The sequence below is a fragment of the Zea mays genome, chromosome 3 (assembly GCF_902167145.1).
Source record: "Zea mays cultivar B73 chromosome 3, Zm-B73-REFERENCE-NAM-5.0, whole genome shotgun sequence".
Lineage (NCBI taxonomy): Eukaryota > Viridiplantae > Streptophyta > Magnoliopsida > Poales > Poaceae > Zea > Zea mays.
Genome location: NC_050098.1, coordinates 204,187,529 through 204,203,236, shown reverse-complemented (window position 1 = coordinate 204,203,236; position 15,708 = coordinate 204,187,529). Strand labels below are relative to the sequence as shown.

The 15,708-nt window shown below is 45.8% G+C and overlaps 2 protein-coding genes across 2 annotated transcripts; both read left to right on the top strand.

Annotated features, from left to right (window-relative positions):
- Positions 1 to 233: 233 nt before the first annotated feature.
- Positions 234 to 11,446, top strand: LOC103651216 (kinesin-like protein KIN-14C). Its single transcript, XM_008676836.3, has 22 exons — positions 234 to 652; positions 1,111 to 1,265; positions 1,346 to 1,453; positions 2,698 to 2,932; positions 3,505 to 3,602; positions 3,684 to 3,767; positions 3,869 to 3,946; positions 4,011 to 4,103; positions 4,191 to 4,220; positions 4,422 to 4,763; positions 5,208 to 5,289; positions 5,394 to 5,489; positions 5,579 to 5,758; positions 5,849 to 5,955; positions 6,046 to 6,221; positions 6,350 to 6,514; positions 6,843 to 7,096; positions 7,200 to 7,363; positions 8,132 to 8,261; positions 8,370 to 8,484; positions 10,886 to 10,986; positions 11,166 to 11,446. The coding sequence occupies exons 1-22, from the start codon at positions 619 to 621 to the stop codon at positions 11,234 to 11,236; spliced, it is 2,898 nt and encodes a 965-aa protein (XP_008675058.2). The 5' UTR covers positions 234 to 618; the 3' UTR covers positions 11,237 to 11,446.
- Positions 11,447 to 12,110: 664 nt separating this feature from the next.
- On the top strand, positions 12,111 to 14,202 carry LOC103651217 (downstream target of AGL15-4). Its single transcript, XM_008676837.3, has 3 exons — positions 12,111 to 12,919; positions 13,028 to 13,373; positions 13,605 to 14,202. The coding sequence occupies exons 1-3, from the start codon at positions 12,360 to 12,362 to the stop codon at positions 13,848 to 13,850; spliced, it is 1,152 nt and encodes a 383-aa protein (XP_008675059.1). The 5' UTR covers positions 12,111 to 12,359; the 3' UTR covers positions 13,851 to 14,202.
- Positions 14,203 to 15,708: the final 1,506 nt, after the last annotated feature.

Here is a 15,708-nt window from a genome sequence, read left to right as displayed (position 1 = left end):
TCCCGTTAGTAATTATCCTTGATATCAAACATGCCCTTAAATTTTGTTACTTATAGATCGATACTTTGCCTATTCGGTCAGCTACGACTGAAAGGTTACCGGAGCTGTAAGTCTAATCGTTGCTATATATCCTCGCAATAGAACTACGTATCGAAGTATTGAGGTGACTGCGCAATTTGTGAAAACAACGCACCTATCAGCATGGGCCACGATGTTCAAAAATCTGGTTTAACAGAGACGAGTACTGTGGCTATAGTAGTTTACTCGTGCTAACGATAATTTCACGCGAGGGAGTAGGGACGGCATGGTACTGCACTGACCACCGGCCTTAACTTGCAAGCAAGAACAAAAATCAAAACCCAACTAACCAGGAGAGACCCAGTGAAGCGTAGAAGTCACAGGGACGGCAGGGGGACGAGGAGGACGACAGGAGGGACAGAGGCTGATAAAATCTAGGACAAAAGCCCTCGAGCTCACGCCGATCCGCCTCCTGCATTGCCTTGAAGCCTCTCGATTCGGGCAGACCCGAGCTGCCCCGCGGAGGGCTCGATCTGGGCCCAGATCGAGCAGGCGAGCAGCATTTCGATCCGGTGCATGCTCAAGTCCCGGCGGTGAGGCATGGGGCAGGGGCACGTGGACGAGTTCCTTGCAGGTGATATGGTCATCGATCTGAGCGATCCCCTTCTCTTTCTTTCTTTTTTCCTCGGGGAATGGTTTAACGCCTTAATTCAAGTCTTGGAGCTCAAAGTTTGGATCTTTAAAAGTTCCATGCGTTTATTATGTATTCATCATGTGAATATTTGTCAAAAATGGTAGGCTGGGGGCGATTCAGCTCTTGGCGCTTCACGGGTTGAATTTGCCTGTATTTGGAAAGTCTGGTGCTCTTGATAGGTATTTGCAGTGCAGTGCGTCGTAGCCATTTCCCCGTTTTCTTAAATGGGGATGCATCAATTTTCCTTAAACATTGGTCTGTCAGATTTTCGTGTAGGCAAAATGCGGTCTTTGTACTAATTGCTGTTTTGGAGATTTAAATTTGAATTTGAGGACCCGAAGTTATTTATTGTGCATTTCTTCCGATTTTTGCTTCTTTGGGTGGTAAACCATTCCTAGCCAACCGGCGAGCTGAGGTGATAGATTGGCTTGGTGGGTTGCTGCCGGAGTTCGACTTGCCGTTGGATTCTTCAGACGAGGAGCTGCGGGAGTACCTCATTGATGGCACGGGACTATGCTACATTGCAGAGAAACTCATGCCCGGCATTCAGGAGGTGAGCTCACCCAGCTCAGGGAGGCTGAACTAATGGCGCATGCTACTCTTGCTGATCTAAATATGAGGCTTTGTTTACAGGAAATGTGGGGTGGTAATGCATCGGATCAGAGGTCGAATGTGAAGAAATTCCTCTATTTTGTTGCGGAGATGGGTCTGCCAGGTTTCAGTGTCAAGGATCTGGAGGAGGTGAGGTTATTCCTGTCATGTGAAGATTTGTCTGGCATGTGTAGCGATTGCTAATTTGCTAGTATGTTTCATTCCAACTAAATGGTGCTATCCTCTCCTCTCCACGGTGTATGTTAACAATGGTTAGCATAGTTAGTGTCAGTCCTTAATGCTGGCAATAATGACCTACTGTTGTAGGCACTGCATACATATGATGGGTTTATGTCATTATGAAGTTGCATTCGCAATTGTGCCTATATGCTTTGTTCCTCAAAGCTCGACTATGATTGGAAATCAGAAATAAGATTTTAGTTGTAGTTGGAAAGGTTGAAACGTGCTGAACTGTAAGGAATAATGAACTCAAAGCATTCTTAGATCTTACAACTCTGCTGTAGAATTCTATAAAGTCCATAAGAGCTTCACACCCTATGACATGGACTCAGAATTTTCTCTTAAAGTCTGTGCCATTTCTCAGAGAAAGGTTAGTGTTGGGTACTGACACGTAGTCAGGTGGATCCAAACACTCAAAAACGAAAAAGACGAGCTCAGGTGTACGACAAGACATTAGGTAGGGAACTGTAGTGTCCTGTTATACGTGTCCCGTCCCTCTACAGGACGTGGGTATTTATAGGTCCGGGGGTAGGTGGCCTAAAGTACATTACTACCCTGGCCAACGACCACAGTCTTACAACGTGAACTATACAATGGATTAATTACAGTGCTGCAACCCCCCTAGTTACGCGTACACACAATTATACCCACTGATTACATTGACAGGTGGGCCCCGCATGCATCACCGCGGGCCCATGACCAAAATGGGTATGTCTTCTGCATTCGCGGCCTACGTCCGTAGGAGCCTTTGCATCTCCTGCTGGCCTTCGCCGGGATGGCTCATTCAGAAGGCTTCTCAGTTCCGGACGTTGTCCCTTGTGGCGGTCGAGGGCTCTCGAGCCCTCATCTTCACTGGCCGATGGTCGATGTCGACGAAGTCGTTATCCAGCGAAGTCTTTGGTCACTTGAAGCGCTGCAATTAGTCGAGGTCGTTGGTGAGGACTTCACGTTTCTGACCGAGGGCCCGTTTGGCCTCTGTCCCAACAATTAGAATTCACACTTAGATTTTTTAATGGCCATAGGGATTGTACTCAGTGGTGCTGATGTATTGTACCTCCTACATTACGATTCAGACTTGCTTCACAATTGTCAACTGAATATGTGGTTGTGTTCATCCTGATTTTTGTTAACCCTAATCCATTTGATGATTACAGGGGTCAGTGGCTTCTGTGGTCGAGTGTCTTTTGGCTCTAAAGGATAATGTGACTACAGGATTGCGTCAAAACATTACGAACAATGCTGCTAAAACACCCCTTAGAAGGAAACTGGAACTTGAAGAATCTGATGAGCCTGTAATTTCGGTTATGACACCCGGGAGAAGATCTGGGGAGGAAAGATGGAAAGGCCACTGGGATTCTAAGTCTCAACAAAGAAGTATTCTTCATTCTGGTATGGTCATATTGTTGTTTCTTTAGCATAACCATTTGTGGCATTGGATACTATGTTAGAGTTTAAATAACTAAGCTTCCTTTTATGATTGGTTGCCAGTGGCATATCCCATTCATTCTTGAAGTTTACATATATATATATAAAGTGATAAAAAATATTTTCCAAAATGCATACAATCAGGCATTTTTTTATTTCAGAGCAAACAAATTCTATATGTTGACATGCTTTCCTAATTGTAGTGCCTTTAACTTGTTTCGACTTCTATATGTTGCCAAGGTTTCATATTCATAGTGCCTTTAACTTGTTTATTATCTTCAATATCCAAGTAAAGTTGCCTGTTCAGATCTTGTTTCTTGACTTAGGTGCCTTTCTGTGTTAATCTATTGTCATGCTCACCTTTTTTGTTATATATGATGAGATATATTGTAGTGTTAATTTCGACCTCTACAACATGACTATGCACCAGCCTGGTCTTTATTACAATAAATCACCATGGTTCTGAAATCAACAGAACAAAATAAGCCATAAGCTCATAAGTCATAACAATACATCATGCTCACCTTACTTTGCAGGACAAAAGGTCCATGATGCTTTCCAACTTAAGCGAGCCTCCTACACTGATCTTCCTCCTGCCAAAGTTTCAGAGATGATGCATCCAAGAAGTATAGATGTAACATCTTTAGCATCACATCATATCATTGCGCTTCTCCCCCTTGTTTGTGCCCCTTTATTAATTACAATCTTTTCTCAGAATGCCCCTACTCAATCACTTCTTAGAGTTGTTAATGGCATTCTAGATGAGAGCATTGAGAGGAAAAGAGGAGAAATACCACATGTAAGTCTATTTTCAACGATTTTCAATGAATATATTGTCTGGAACTATTGTTTATTTATCATTTGTTCTTGATGACTAATGTCAGCACGTTCTTGTCTCAGCGTGTTGTTTACTTGCTAAGGAATGTTGTTCAAGAGATTGAGCACCGCATTGCTATCCAAGCGGATCACATAAGAAATGTATGGTATTTGCTATTTATTGTCATAGAAAGCAACTCCTGTAACACATCATTTGTTTTCACAGCAAAATAGCATCATCAAGACCCGGGAAGACAAGTACCGTTCAAAAATTAAAGCACTCGAGACCTTAGTAAATGGCACAAATGAAGAAAATGAGGTAACTATTCAATTTGTTCATGATCTGAAAATTCTCACAGGAATACTTACTGCCTTTTGATATCGACACATGTTGTTCTTTCTTCAGATGACAGTAAATCGACTTGAGCTAGTTGAGGTATTCAAAACATCCTCATTTGTTTTTCTGTTTCTAATCATGTTACTTGCTTCAATGAATATTTATTAAAATACGAATCATATATTGGTCGTATGATGTTTGGACCTTATAACTCTAAGACCACTCATGAGTTGTTTTACTAAATTTAGTGCTTGTAATTAGAATGAACATATCACAAATTTGTTTCTTTTGTTCATGTAGGTAGAAAAATCAAAACTTGATGAGAAAAGAAAACTAGGTGAACAAGACATGGTTCGACTGACGCAAGAAAAAGAGAATGCAGAAAATACAATTGTTTCCCTTCAGCAAGAAATACAGATCTTGAGTAGGATGCATGAACAGTACCGTGAGAGAAAAGAAACAGAGGCCAGGCAGATGGAGGAACACTTGTCTATTAGACTTAAGGAGGCTGAGCTTCTTTTAACGCAATCAAAAAAGAAAGCTGAAGAAATTGAATCTGCTTCCCAACTGAAATCTCAACTTTGGAGCAGGAAGGCAAACATTTTCTGGAGTTTTATGGATAATCAAAAATTGTCCATTAAGGTTCTGTTATCTGTCTATAGCTTTTTGGTTTTCCTTCAGTTTGTTTATGTTCTAACAACAACAACAACAATAAAGTCTTTTAGTCAAAGCAAGTTCGAGTAGGCTAGAGTTCAAATCCAGCAGAAATCACAAATCAAGGTTTAGTCACATGGATAGTTTTTTTTCCAAGAACTATTCAAGACTAAATGTTTGGTTATATTTCATCCTTTCAAGTCTACATTTGCTGCATCTTTCCATATCAACTTCAGATTTTCCCTATCTCTCTTCCATTACTACCGTGCCTTATGATCCCACTATGCACTAGTGTCTCTGGAGATCTCTGTTGGACATATCCAAACCATCTCAACTGGTGTTGGACAAGCTTTTATTCAATTGATGATAATTCTAGACTATCATGTATATCATCGTTCGGCTTCTCACTTTTTTAATATTTAACTATGTTAGGACATAAGGATATCATCTCAGTCTATTAAGCAAGAAATGTTTGCCCTTCAAATGAAATGGAGGGATGAAATATCTAACATTGGTGTGTGAGTTCTCGTGATTTCTATTGCGGCATTATTGTTTATTGTATATGTGTGTTTGCTGATACTTTGTTTAACCTGCTCTTAACTTGTCAAACTTGTTTAGGACATGATTTGAAAGGCTTGGTTGATGCTGCTGACAATTATCATAAGGTTCTTGCTGAAAATCAGAAGCTATTTAATGAGGTACAGGAACTAAAAGGTATGTTCATGCAATGATAAGCTTACACTTGGAGCACATTTTTTATGGCTGTTTAATATTCTCCTTTCCACTCTACTATTTGCTATCAGGCAATATCAGAGTCTATTGCCGTGTCAGACCATTTCTTCCTGGTCAAGATGGAAAAACAACCGTTATTGATTATATTGGTGAAAATGGTGATATTCTCATCACAAATCCCTTCAAGCAAGGGAAGGATGCATGCAGAATGTTCAAGTTTAACAAAGTTTTTAATACACGTGCTTCTCAAGGTATATCTTAAGTATGTTAATGGTGCAATCTAAAATTTAAAAGTTGTATAATTGAATATTACTCACCAAGTTTTCTTGCCTAATTTCCAGTTGAAGTATTCTCTGATATCCAGCCTCTGATCAGATCAGTTCTTGATGGGTTTAATGTGTGCATTTTTGCCTATGGTCAAACTGGTTCAGGAAAGACTTACACAATGGTAAGACGGCAGAGCTCAAAATAGAAAGTTGAATTGATAATAGTCGTGGCGATATTAGTAATTGGTGCCTGACATTGTTTTTTTTCCTAGAGTGGGCCAGGCACATCAAAAGAAGATTGGGGTGTTAACTATCGAGCTTTAAATGACTTGTTTTATATCTCTCTAAGTAGAAGGAATGCTTTCTCATATGAGGTGGGAGTGCAGATGGTTGAGATTTACAACGAACAAGTGCGGGATCTTTTATCAAATGATATTGCACAAAAAAGATATCCTCCCCCCCCACCAAAAAATGTTTACTTTATATTAGAATATCTCTCATGATTGCATCTTTACTACTTGCATACTAACAGACATGCACAGAAAAAAAAACATGTTGTTCTTGACAAAAAGAAACACTTGGAATTTGGAGTACATCTCAGCCTAACGGACTTGTTGTCCCTGATGCAAGTTTACATCCAGTCAAATCAACATTGGATGTGCTAGAGTTGATGGAAATTGGGCAAACAAATAGAGCAGTTGGATCGACAGCTCTGAATGAAAGGAGCAGTCGATCTCACAGGTATATTCATCGGCGCCCTGCCCTAACTTCTCTTCCACAACCTTGAATTTCAATATATTCATTAATTTCATACTTTGATAGTAAAATAAGCATAATGGAAATATTATTTTAAAGATCGATAATAAAATCACAATCGCCATCCTTTGTTTACTACATAATCTGTGAGGGTAAATAGTACATAATCTTAGATGAGCAAAGCTTAATCTCGGACCTTTTTTAGAATGATTGGATCTACTATATAGATACCGTTTTTAGATCAATCAATCTGAGTGTAAATACCCACAGAAGTCTTGCGACATAATGTTCTGAAAGCTTTTGTTGCATGCAGCATTCTAACTGTGCATGTTAGAGGGGTGGATTTGAAGAATGGATCTACTTCCAGAGGATGTCTACATCTGATTGATCTTGCTGGGAGTGAAAGAGTTGAGCGATCTGAAGCAATTGGAGATAGATTAAAAGAAGCACAGTATATTAACAAATCCCTCTCTGCTCTGGGTGATGTGATTTTTGCTTTGGCACAGAAAAATGCTCATGTTCCTTATCGAAACAGCAAGCTGACTCAAGTTCTACAGAGCTCTTTAGGTAACATATAGTTGTTCCTCAAAAAAGGGACGTCAAATAGTTAGTTTATATATGCAGACATATTACTTATGAGTTATGATAATTCTCTTCTGTTTTCTTGCAGGCGGACAAGCAAAGACATTGATGTTTGTTCAAATTAATCCGGATACTGAATCATATTCAGAAACAATAAGCACTTTGAAGTTTGCTGAAAGGGTTTCTGGAGTTGAGTTAGGTGCTGCAAGAAGTAACAAAGAGGGTAAAGATATAAAAGAGCTGCTAGAACAGGTCTTTGCAACTGTCTCGTATATATATATAGATAATTTCTGTTTCTATCGTTCAACACTAGGAAGAAAACTTTGTACAAACTTTTACTTGAGCTTCCAGGACTAGTAAGCTTTACCTAAACTTTCAGTGAACCAGTGTTATTAAAACTACGTTTAAACGATGTTTAAACTACGTTTAAACGTCAAAACTCTAATTAGAGGTTGAAACCACGTTTTAGCGTTTTGGCATTCTAAACTGTAAAACGCAGTGTTTTATGCATTTTAGACCATTAGCTACTTTTGGGCCCAGTCTATTAGTTACTTTCGAGGTTCAATCCAGCTCATGGATGAAGTTTTGGTAAGCCACTAGCCTCTCTATTTTGGTATTGAACTTCATATTATTGTCTGAAATTATAATGTATTGGTATTTTTCCTATGTTGTTTAAAACTACGTTTAAACAAAGTTCAAACGTTTAAAAGTCAAAATTTCACCCATGAGCGTTCCAACGTTTTATCGTTTTAATAACCTTGCAGTGAACAGTTTAAAGGGGGGAAGCTTTCTTCGATATCACTAATTCAGCTCAAATTAACTGTTAAACTGAAGAAAATAGAGGATGTGTTTGTTCTGCCTTATATGGTGCATATGTATGCTTCAGCATATTGATACTAAATTTTGCTATTAATAATGTTTGCTGATACTGGCAGTTGTTACTATAATAACTAGAGCATATAGCGTTGGCGCCCTCCTATGGTTATCTTGGTTTCAAAAGTCAATCATTTTTGTGTCCAGGTTTCATATCTGAAAGACACAATATCACGGAAAGATATGGAAATCGATCAACTCCTGAAGGACAAAGCCAAGTCACCAAGTTCATCAACAGATATAAATGACAGTAGCCAACAGATCCGACGACTATCAGGCAAGAGATTTATGTTCCAGCGACAGAAGTTAATTATGCCCTCGAAATCATCCTGTGGTGAATGGAATCAGTAATGGACGTACTTCACCCTCTATTCCTCTAATATAGGGGCTGCTGGATCAGGCGAGGCCGAATGCGAAGATAACATGTCTGATGATGGCTGCTCAGTGGCAGGAACCGAGTGTTCTGTAGGTGGTGCTTCAGAGGCGACAGCAGAACGAATGTATGTCGCTAACATCTCAACTTCCCACATCTCTTACCCCCTTACCATCATCTTTTTCACTTCAATATCACCGTAATAGTTAAGATCTGCTGGGCTTCCCATAACTCTTTCGCTACATGTGTCAGCAGCAGACACTCTGCCCTTCGTTTTACCTTTTCAGTAACGAATCTTGCTGTTTAAGATTTTCTCTAAATGTTAGAGTGTGTTCTCCTATATTATCCATGTATGTGGGTTGTCGGCCCATTAGGTTAGGGTTTCCTGGGTCTATATATGTAACCCTCCTCTATGCAATAGAAGTGTGGAATATTATTCTCTTACATGGTATCCGGCTAGGTTTCCTCCCCTCTCTCCCACCTTCCGTCGCCGGCCTCTCCCACCACAAACCGACGACACCTACTTCCGCGCCACCGTCCTCGGGGGACTCATCTTTCACTCTTGGGGCGACCCCCATCCCAGTCGCCGACCTTCTCTTCTCAGCTCGAGGAACGCGTCGGGAGGCGGTGCTGCCCTGCGCCCATGATGGCGGCGGCCCTCTCCCTCACTCACGACTGCTCGAGGCGGCCGCGGCCAACTCCCGCTTTGTTGGCCGTGGGGTGCCTCTCCACCACTCGCAGGTTGTGTCATCCATCCCCTACTTCGGCCACCTCCACCGTCGACCATCTCCTCCCCTCCCTCTTCCCTGTCGACCATCCCCTCCTGTCGGACATGGCCGCCGCCGTTGCTAGGCCCGCCTGCGACCTCCCCGCCGGCGCACAAGCGGCTCAGGGGGCTGCGAATGTGCCAGTGTGGGGAACAAGTGCACCACTGTTGGGGAAGAAGATCGAGTCGTCGGTGCTTGAGAAGAAGGCCTCGCTACCGCAAGGGAGGGTAGGGGCGGGTGGAGCAGATGCGCCGCTGCGGAGAGGCGGAGGAGTTGTGTCGTTGCAAGGAGCTGCAAGGGGGTTGCAGCCGCGCCAGAGACCATGCAAGCGGCTGCTTCCGCGACGGAGACCACGAAGAGGCTGCCGCGACTCCTCCAGGCACTTGTCTTCCTCCCGCGTCGCTACTTCTCACTGCATCGCCGCGCAGCTACGCCCCATGCACCTCTCCCGCCCGCTGCGGCCTCCTCCCTCTACGCGCGCCCCTGTGTGCCAGGATGTCCCGATGACCTCCACCGCCCACTTTTCCCGTGTAGCCACCGGCGTCGCGTCGGCCCCCTACACCGCTGCGTTCTCCACGAATGGCATTTCGTCCGCAGTGGCGCATTGCGCTGCTCCCGGACAACTCCTTCCTGCACCTGCTCCCTCGATGCCTCTCCTTCGCTCTGTTGCGGCTCTCATGCTTCCCTACCGTGTGTGCGTCTCCCTTCATGACGGACAACTTCTCTAAGGAACTCTCGTGACCTTTAATCGAGTCATGAACCTTGTCCTCCATGACTGCGTCGAGCTCCATCCTCAGGCGGTCCGCCACGCTATTGGGTCGCTTGTGTTCCCTAATGCCGCGATTGTCTCCATGACAATCGAGAATTCGTCTCCACCACCCATGCTCGCCACTCCTGGCCCTAGGCCTGCTTTCCTATCCGGCCTGTCGACGTGCTCTCCCCAGTGTCGGCCACCTCCACCCTGCCTGAGCCGACGCCCAGCAGCGCCTCCCTCTTCAAGCTTCTCTCGTTGTCGGCATCGACCCCTGTCTGGTTGGCTCTGGCACAGCCCCTTCTTGGTTCGACCCGCACCACCGTCCTCCCTTTCTTCCTCGCCGCCATGTTTGGATCCTTCGCTGTCGCGGCCTTCCCGGCCCGATCCACCGTCTCTTTGGCCGGATCCGCTATCTTCATGGCTAGATCCGTCACTGTCGTGGCTTTCCCGGTTGGATCCGCCACTACCCCTTCTATCCTGTCACCGCCGCCTCCCCTAGCTGGAGGCCAGAGCGGCCCCTCTTGTGGGGGCGGCCACCCTGATCAACGCAGACGCGTGTGTTGCTGCCGGCTTTCCTGGCAGGCTCCTCGACGACTGGACACGGAAAGAAGTAAGAAGGTCCACGAGGCTGTTGTTGTCCTTTTTGTGTCGCCCCACCGACCGTTGACGCTCGAACGTAGACCCATCTCGACTTCGGCTACCTCGACATCCGGGACTATCATCTACATGGAGTGCACAACGGTCTCTACTTTAGCCACAACATTCGCACCCTCACGACACTGCGACCGGGGAGGGGCGGTTTAGCTCGTCGGCTCCTACCTTTGGCTCTTCTCTAGTCTCATTGTTTGCAGTGCTCTTGTTGTGACTGCGGGGGATGTTAGAGTGTGTGTTCCTATATTATCCATGTATGTGAGCTGTTGGCTCTTAGGGTTTCTTGGGTCTATATATGTAACCCTGCTCTATGCAATAGAAGTGTGGAACCTTATTCTCTTACACTAAAATTACAGGCAGAAGGCCCCATCAAGGATAGGCAGGCTGTTTCTCACAAAGAATGGGCAGCCTGCAAATTCGAAGCCAAAACCAAGGGAGTCTGCCCTGAAACCGTCAGGTACATTGGAAACGTGAACCACTTTGCATGCTACATGGTAGTAGGCATTGCTGCCCGGTATCACTTCACTGGTATTAAATCAAATCGTGCAGTAGCTGGTCGATGCTTTCGCAATTTGCGAGCATCGCTAGGCATGATGCGATCCCATGACATCGATCAACGCTCGTATTCGTTTACAGGTCGCACGACATCTACAGGAAGCCAGGCGACAGGAGGAGGATCTTCAGTGAAACCCCCGAAGAGGCGGTAGAGAAATAAAGAGCATCTGGGGTTTGTCATGTTGATGGCTGATGCAATGCGTGGGCGTTTGTAAACCGACTCGGAGATTGCGCTGCTGAAACACTACGGTCAACGGGTTGGTGCGATGCAAGGGTATGTCACTGTAACGGTTTCACTTGTAAACGGTCTGTTGAGTATGATGGTGAGCAGCCGGCTTTTGGTGGGAAATGTTGTTGCGACAGCGCCGTTGCGTTTTGAGTTCAGCCGGCTCTGCCGACTGCCGAAGTGCCGAGGCCTCAGTCCTGGGCCCTGTCTGCCGAATCTGGCCTTGGCCGCTAGGCGCTAGCATCAGGCGAGAAACGAAAAGCTCGGGATAGCTTCAGATCAAACAGCAGCTTCACTCTACAGAAAGCTTGACAAACCAGCTTCGTTTTAAAGAAAGTTTGCCAAACGGTAAGCTGAGCTTCACGAACTCTGGATTTGCCGAAACAATAGATCTAAAACTTCATAATAATAATAATAATAATAATAATAATAATAATAATAATAATAATAATAATAATAATAATAATAATAATATATTCCAGAACGAAAAAGACTGCGAATATTCCATAATAATAATAATATAAATTAAATAAAGAAGTAAAATGCACGTACAGTCGCACAGGATGGTGCAAGCAGAACTGAACGAACCAAAGCAGCTCAACGAAAACCAAAAGCGCTAATATGTGTTCCAGAACATCTTTAACAGAACGCAGAACAACATAACGATATTCGGACGGACGGTACACAGATACAGTTGGATCAGCCCCTGGCTGGCACAATGATGCTGCATCATGCCACCCCCTCCCCCCTCTTTCGAGCTGTCATCTGCCGACTGCCTTCCCTTGTCCCTCTTTACCGCACAAAGGAAGCGAACCAAACAAGCTTGGAGCCCCACTTCAAAGCCCATTTTGGTCGTCCTTGGCCACCACCACCACGCACGCTCGTGTCCCTAGGATGAACTCAAATTCACTAGAAACTGGTAGGATTTGGCTGGCACGGTGGCACCTCTTGTATTCGAAGTTCAGCCGAGCCGTGTGTGTATACATGACCACGACCTACTAGAGGAGGCGGTAGAGCGCCATGAGCTAACAACCCAAGCAGAACCACTCATGTCTACTGCGTCCTTTGTCACCTACCTTCAGCGGCCCCGGGAGCTGCCGGCGCCGGAGTTCCGGGCGCCGCCGCCGTCCCCGGTCACCGGCGTTCTGACCGGCAGCAGCAGCTCGGGGTCGTCCGGGTACGGCGAGTGCCAGGATGACGACGACATCGGCAGGTTCCTGCGCTGCTCCGCCAGGGTCCCAGTGCTGCGCCTGCCGGAGGGGCCCAGGCCCGGCCCACGGAGAAACAAAAACAAGACGGTGGCGGCCTGGGCGCCGCCTGTCGTCGACATGCGCCTGCTTGACCCGGTGCCGTCGGGGGATGGAGGGTCCGCGGTGGAGGCAATGAGGGCGGCCGCCGTCGCGTTTGGGTGCTTCCAGATGGTCGGACACGGGGTCCACGCGAGCTTGCTGTCGGCAGCGTCGCGTGCTGCCAAGTCCAGAAGATCGCCGGCGTTGGAGACGGAGGGGATGCGAGCAGGAGACGAGGACGAGCTGTGGTGGCTGCGGGGCGAAGGAGACCAAGAAATGGCGGGAACTCAGCCGTTGCGAAATGGCCCCAACCAATTCAGGTACGGACTTCCCATGTCAGTAGAAAAACTCAGGTAAAGGTTAGGTCGGTAATACGTGTCGCGAATTCACAACGTATCGACACGCCTCTGGATTTTGCTGGGTCGCAGGAACGAAGCAGACGATTTGTTTACCCAACTTGAGCAGGCTTCAACCAAGCTCCTGCACGCCTTGCAGCACGCCAGTAGTGCAGCAGCTGAATCGTTGCCTAAAGCTGAAGCGAACGGCTCGCTTCTCTGCATCCGCAAGCACCGACTCGGCGGCAGCAGCGCGTCCGGTCCGATCAGTCAAGATGACGTCCTGCGGATGCTGGTACGGAGCTCGCGGTGCTCCCGCGCTCTCGCCCTCCATCTCTGCCCCGGCGCGTCGGCGTTCCACGTCTTCTCGCGGCGAGGCTGGTCCAGGTTCTCGCCCCTCGACGGCGCCCTCGTCGTCACCGTCGGTGACCAACTACAGGTAATAAATGCATCTTGCCATAAAACTCAGAAATTGCAATTGCAATTAGGAAAGCTGAAAACATCCTGCATGGCTAAAGCGAAGGCCAGCAACAAAAAAAAGTGTCCGTACTCCAAAGTCCAAACAATGAACTGTCTGAATTTGGAAGCCATGGGCACATTCCATCACTTACATCATTGTTCATCATGATTCAGGCCTCGCCACTGACCTGTTCCGTTTCCATGGACGCAGTGCGGGCTCTACAAAAGTGTGTCCGGCAAACCAGCTTACAACAGTGACCTCCAAGGAGACAGCAGCGATGCTATCGCGGCAGAGTTCTTCCTTTCCTGCTCTTCAGCAGCTGCGGCAAAGGAGGCTCCTCCGAACATGGACATGGACGCCATGAAAACCGTCCCGCTGAATCTGCAAATCATGGTTGCAGCTTGCCTTGTGCTTGTCTACTATGTCTTCCTGTCATGCTCGTATGCCATTTGGTAATGTTCAGCGAGACAGCAACCGCAGGTCTTGTTTCCCTTACCTGAGTACGCAACACATTTGCCACTGTTAGCCAGCCTAAACATCAGAATGAACGAAATCCCAATTTGGTCTCAGTTATCGGAAGGAGAGTACTCCAAACACCGTATCTACCTCTACATACTCTGAACCTAAATCTGCTGAGACACAAGTATGACAATCTGATGGGGAAAACCCAACAGCTGCAGTATCAGACGGTACTTTAAGCAGGCTCAATGATTCATCTATTCATGTAAACTAAGAAGCTGCATCCAGGGTTTTAAGATCCCTTTATCTTTCAGTAATAGTGCATGAAGACCTAGCTTCCTGTATGTAATTCCAAAGTCTCAACCCCACACATCCAACACATACAAAAACATACAAAAGTTAAAATGACCACTCTTACCAACAACAAAGCAAAGCTTTTAGTCCCAAGCAAATTGGGATAGGCTGAGAAAATGGCTACTATATTAGCAGGGTGTGAAAACTGGACTTTTTTTTTTGGTTACCTGGACAGAATCATAGTACGAGCGATTAGAAAGATGTAATCGTCCAGCACAACGAGAAGAGAACATTCTAACTATACATCATGATAATAGATTAACAGTCAGGCAGAGGGACCTTCTGAGGCCCTGACACAACTAGGCTGGAGTTTGGTTATACTTATCAGCTGTACACGTCTGGCGAAGCCTTGCAGTGCTAAGGTCCACTAAATTCATGATTAATACGAACTACAAAACATTTTCTACTGTGCATGACTGCATCCTAATCTATAATAAAAAAACAATAGCAGACGCCTGCACAACAAGACTCAGGGTACCAGTAACACGGCCGCATTCAGAACTTGCCCGCACACAGGGGCTGCTACAGTGAACTAGCTACATATGTAGAAACGTATGAGGAGGCTAGAGCTGTATTGATTGATGGCATACCAGGGTAGAGAGGTTACACATATATAGGCAAGGATCACAAGGTTTATAGAAACATCCAATTACAGATTGATCCTTAGTTCCTTACCTAATCAACTCATATACCCTATCTATTCTGGCCACATAGTACATGGGGAAGGTAATCATATGACTAACTCTGATTCTAGCTTACCAAAACTGACTAACACGCCCCCGTAGTCTGATCGTCGGTGGAGCGAACATTTAGACTGGTCCTGAACTCCGTAAAGACAGAGGACGGAAGACCCTTGGTGAATATATCGGCATACTGTGATGACATTGGGACATGAAGAATGCTAATTTCACACAAGCAGCACGTTCCAAATGGAGGCCAATCTCGATGTGCTTGGTACGCTGATGTTGAAGTGGGTTGGAGGCCATGTAGATTGCGCTGATGCTGGCACAGAAGACCACTCAAGCGCGACGCAGTGGTGTCTGTAACTCGGTGAGGAGTTGTTGCAGCCAGGAAGCCTCGGCACTGCGTTGGCGACCGCACGATACTCAGCTTCAGCGCTGGAGCGAGAAACCGTGTTTTGGTGCTTGGAGACCATGAGATGAGGTTGTCACCTAGAAATACTGCATAGCCTGAAGTATATCTACGGGTGTCGGGACATCCAGCCCACTCTGCATCAGAATACACCACCAACACTTGGCGCTGGCAGGGACGGATCATCAACCCCAACTGAAAGGTGCCTCGAACATAACAAAGAATGCGCTTTAGTGCTGCCAAATGGGATTCTCAAGGATCATGCATGTGAAGGCAAATCTGTTGGACAACATATGTGAGGTCAGGTCGAGTGAAGATCAGATACTGCAAAGCACCTGCCAGACTGCGGAAATCGGAAACATCCTGTGCGCCAAGGGGGGTACCAGTGTTAGCTGAGACCTTCGGACTG

Coding starts and splice junctions, on each gene's coding strand:
- LOC103651217 (XM_008676837.3), top strand. CDS start 12,360: ATGTCTACTGCGTCCTTTGTCACCTACCTTCAGCGGCCCCGGGAGCTG. Junction 12,920..13,027: donor AATGGCCCCAACCAATTCAG/GTACGGACTTCC, acceptor GCTGGGTCGCAG/GAACGAAGCAGACGATTTGT. Junction 13,374..13,604: donor CCGTCGGTGACCAACTACAG/GTAATAAATGCA, acceptor CCATGGACGCAG/TGCGGGCTCTACAAAAGTGT.
- LOC103651216 (XM_008676836.3), top strand. CDS start 619: ATGGGGCAGGGGCACGTGGACGAGTTCCTTGCAG. Junction 2,933..3,504: donor AAGAAGTATTCTTCATTCTG/GTATGGTCATAT, acceptor CTTACTTTGCAG/GACAAAAGGTCCATGATGCT. Junction 8,262..8,369: donor ACAGATCCGACGACTATCAG/GCAAGAGATTTA, acceptor CCTCTAATATAG/GGGCTGCTGGATCAGGCGAG.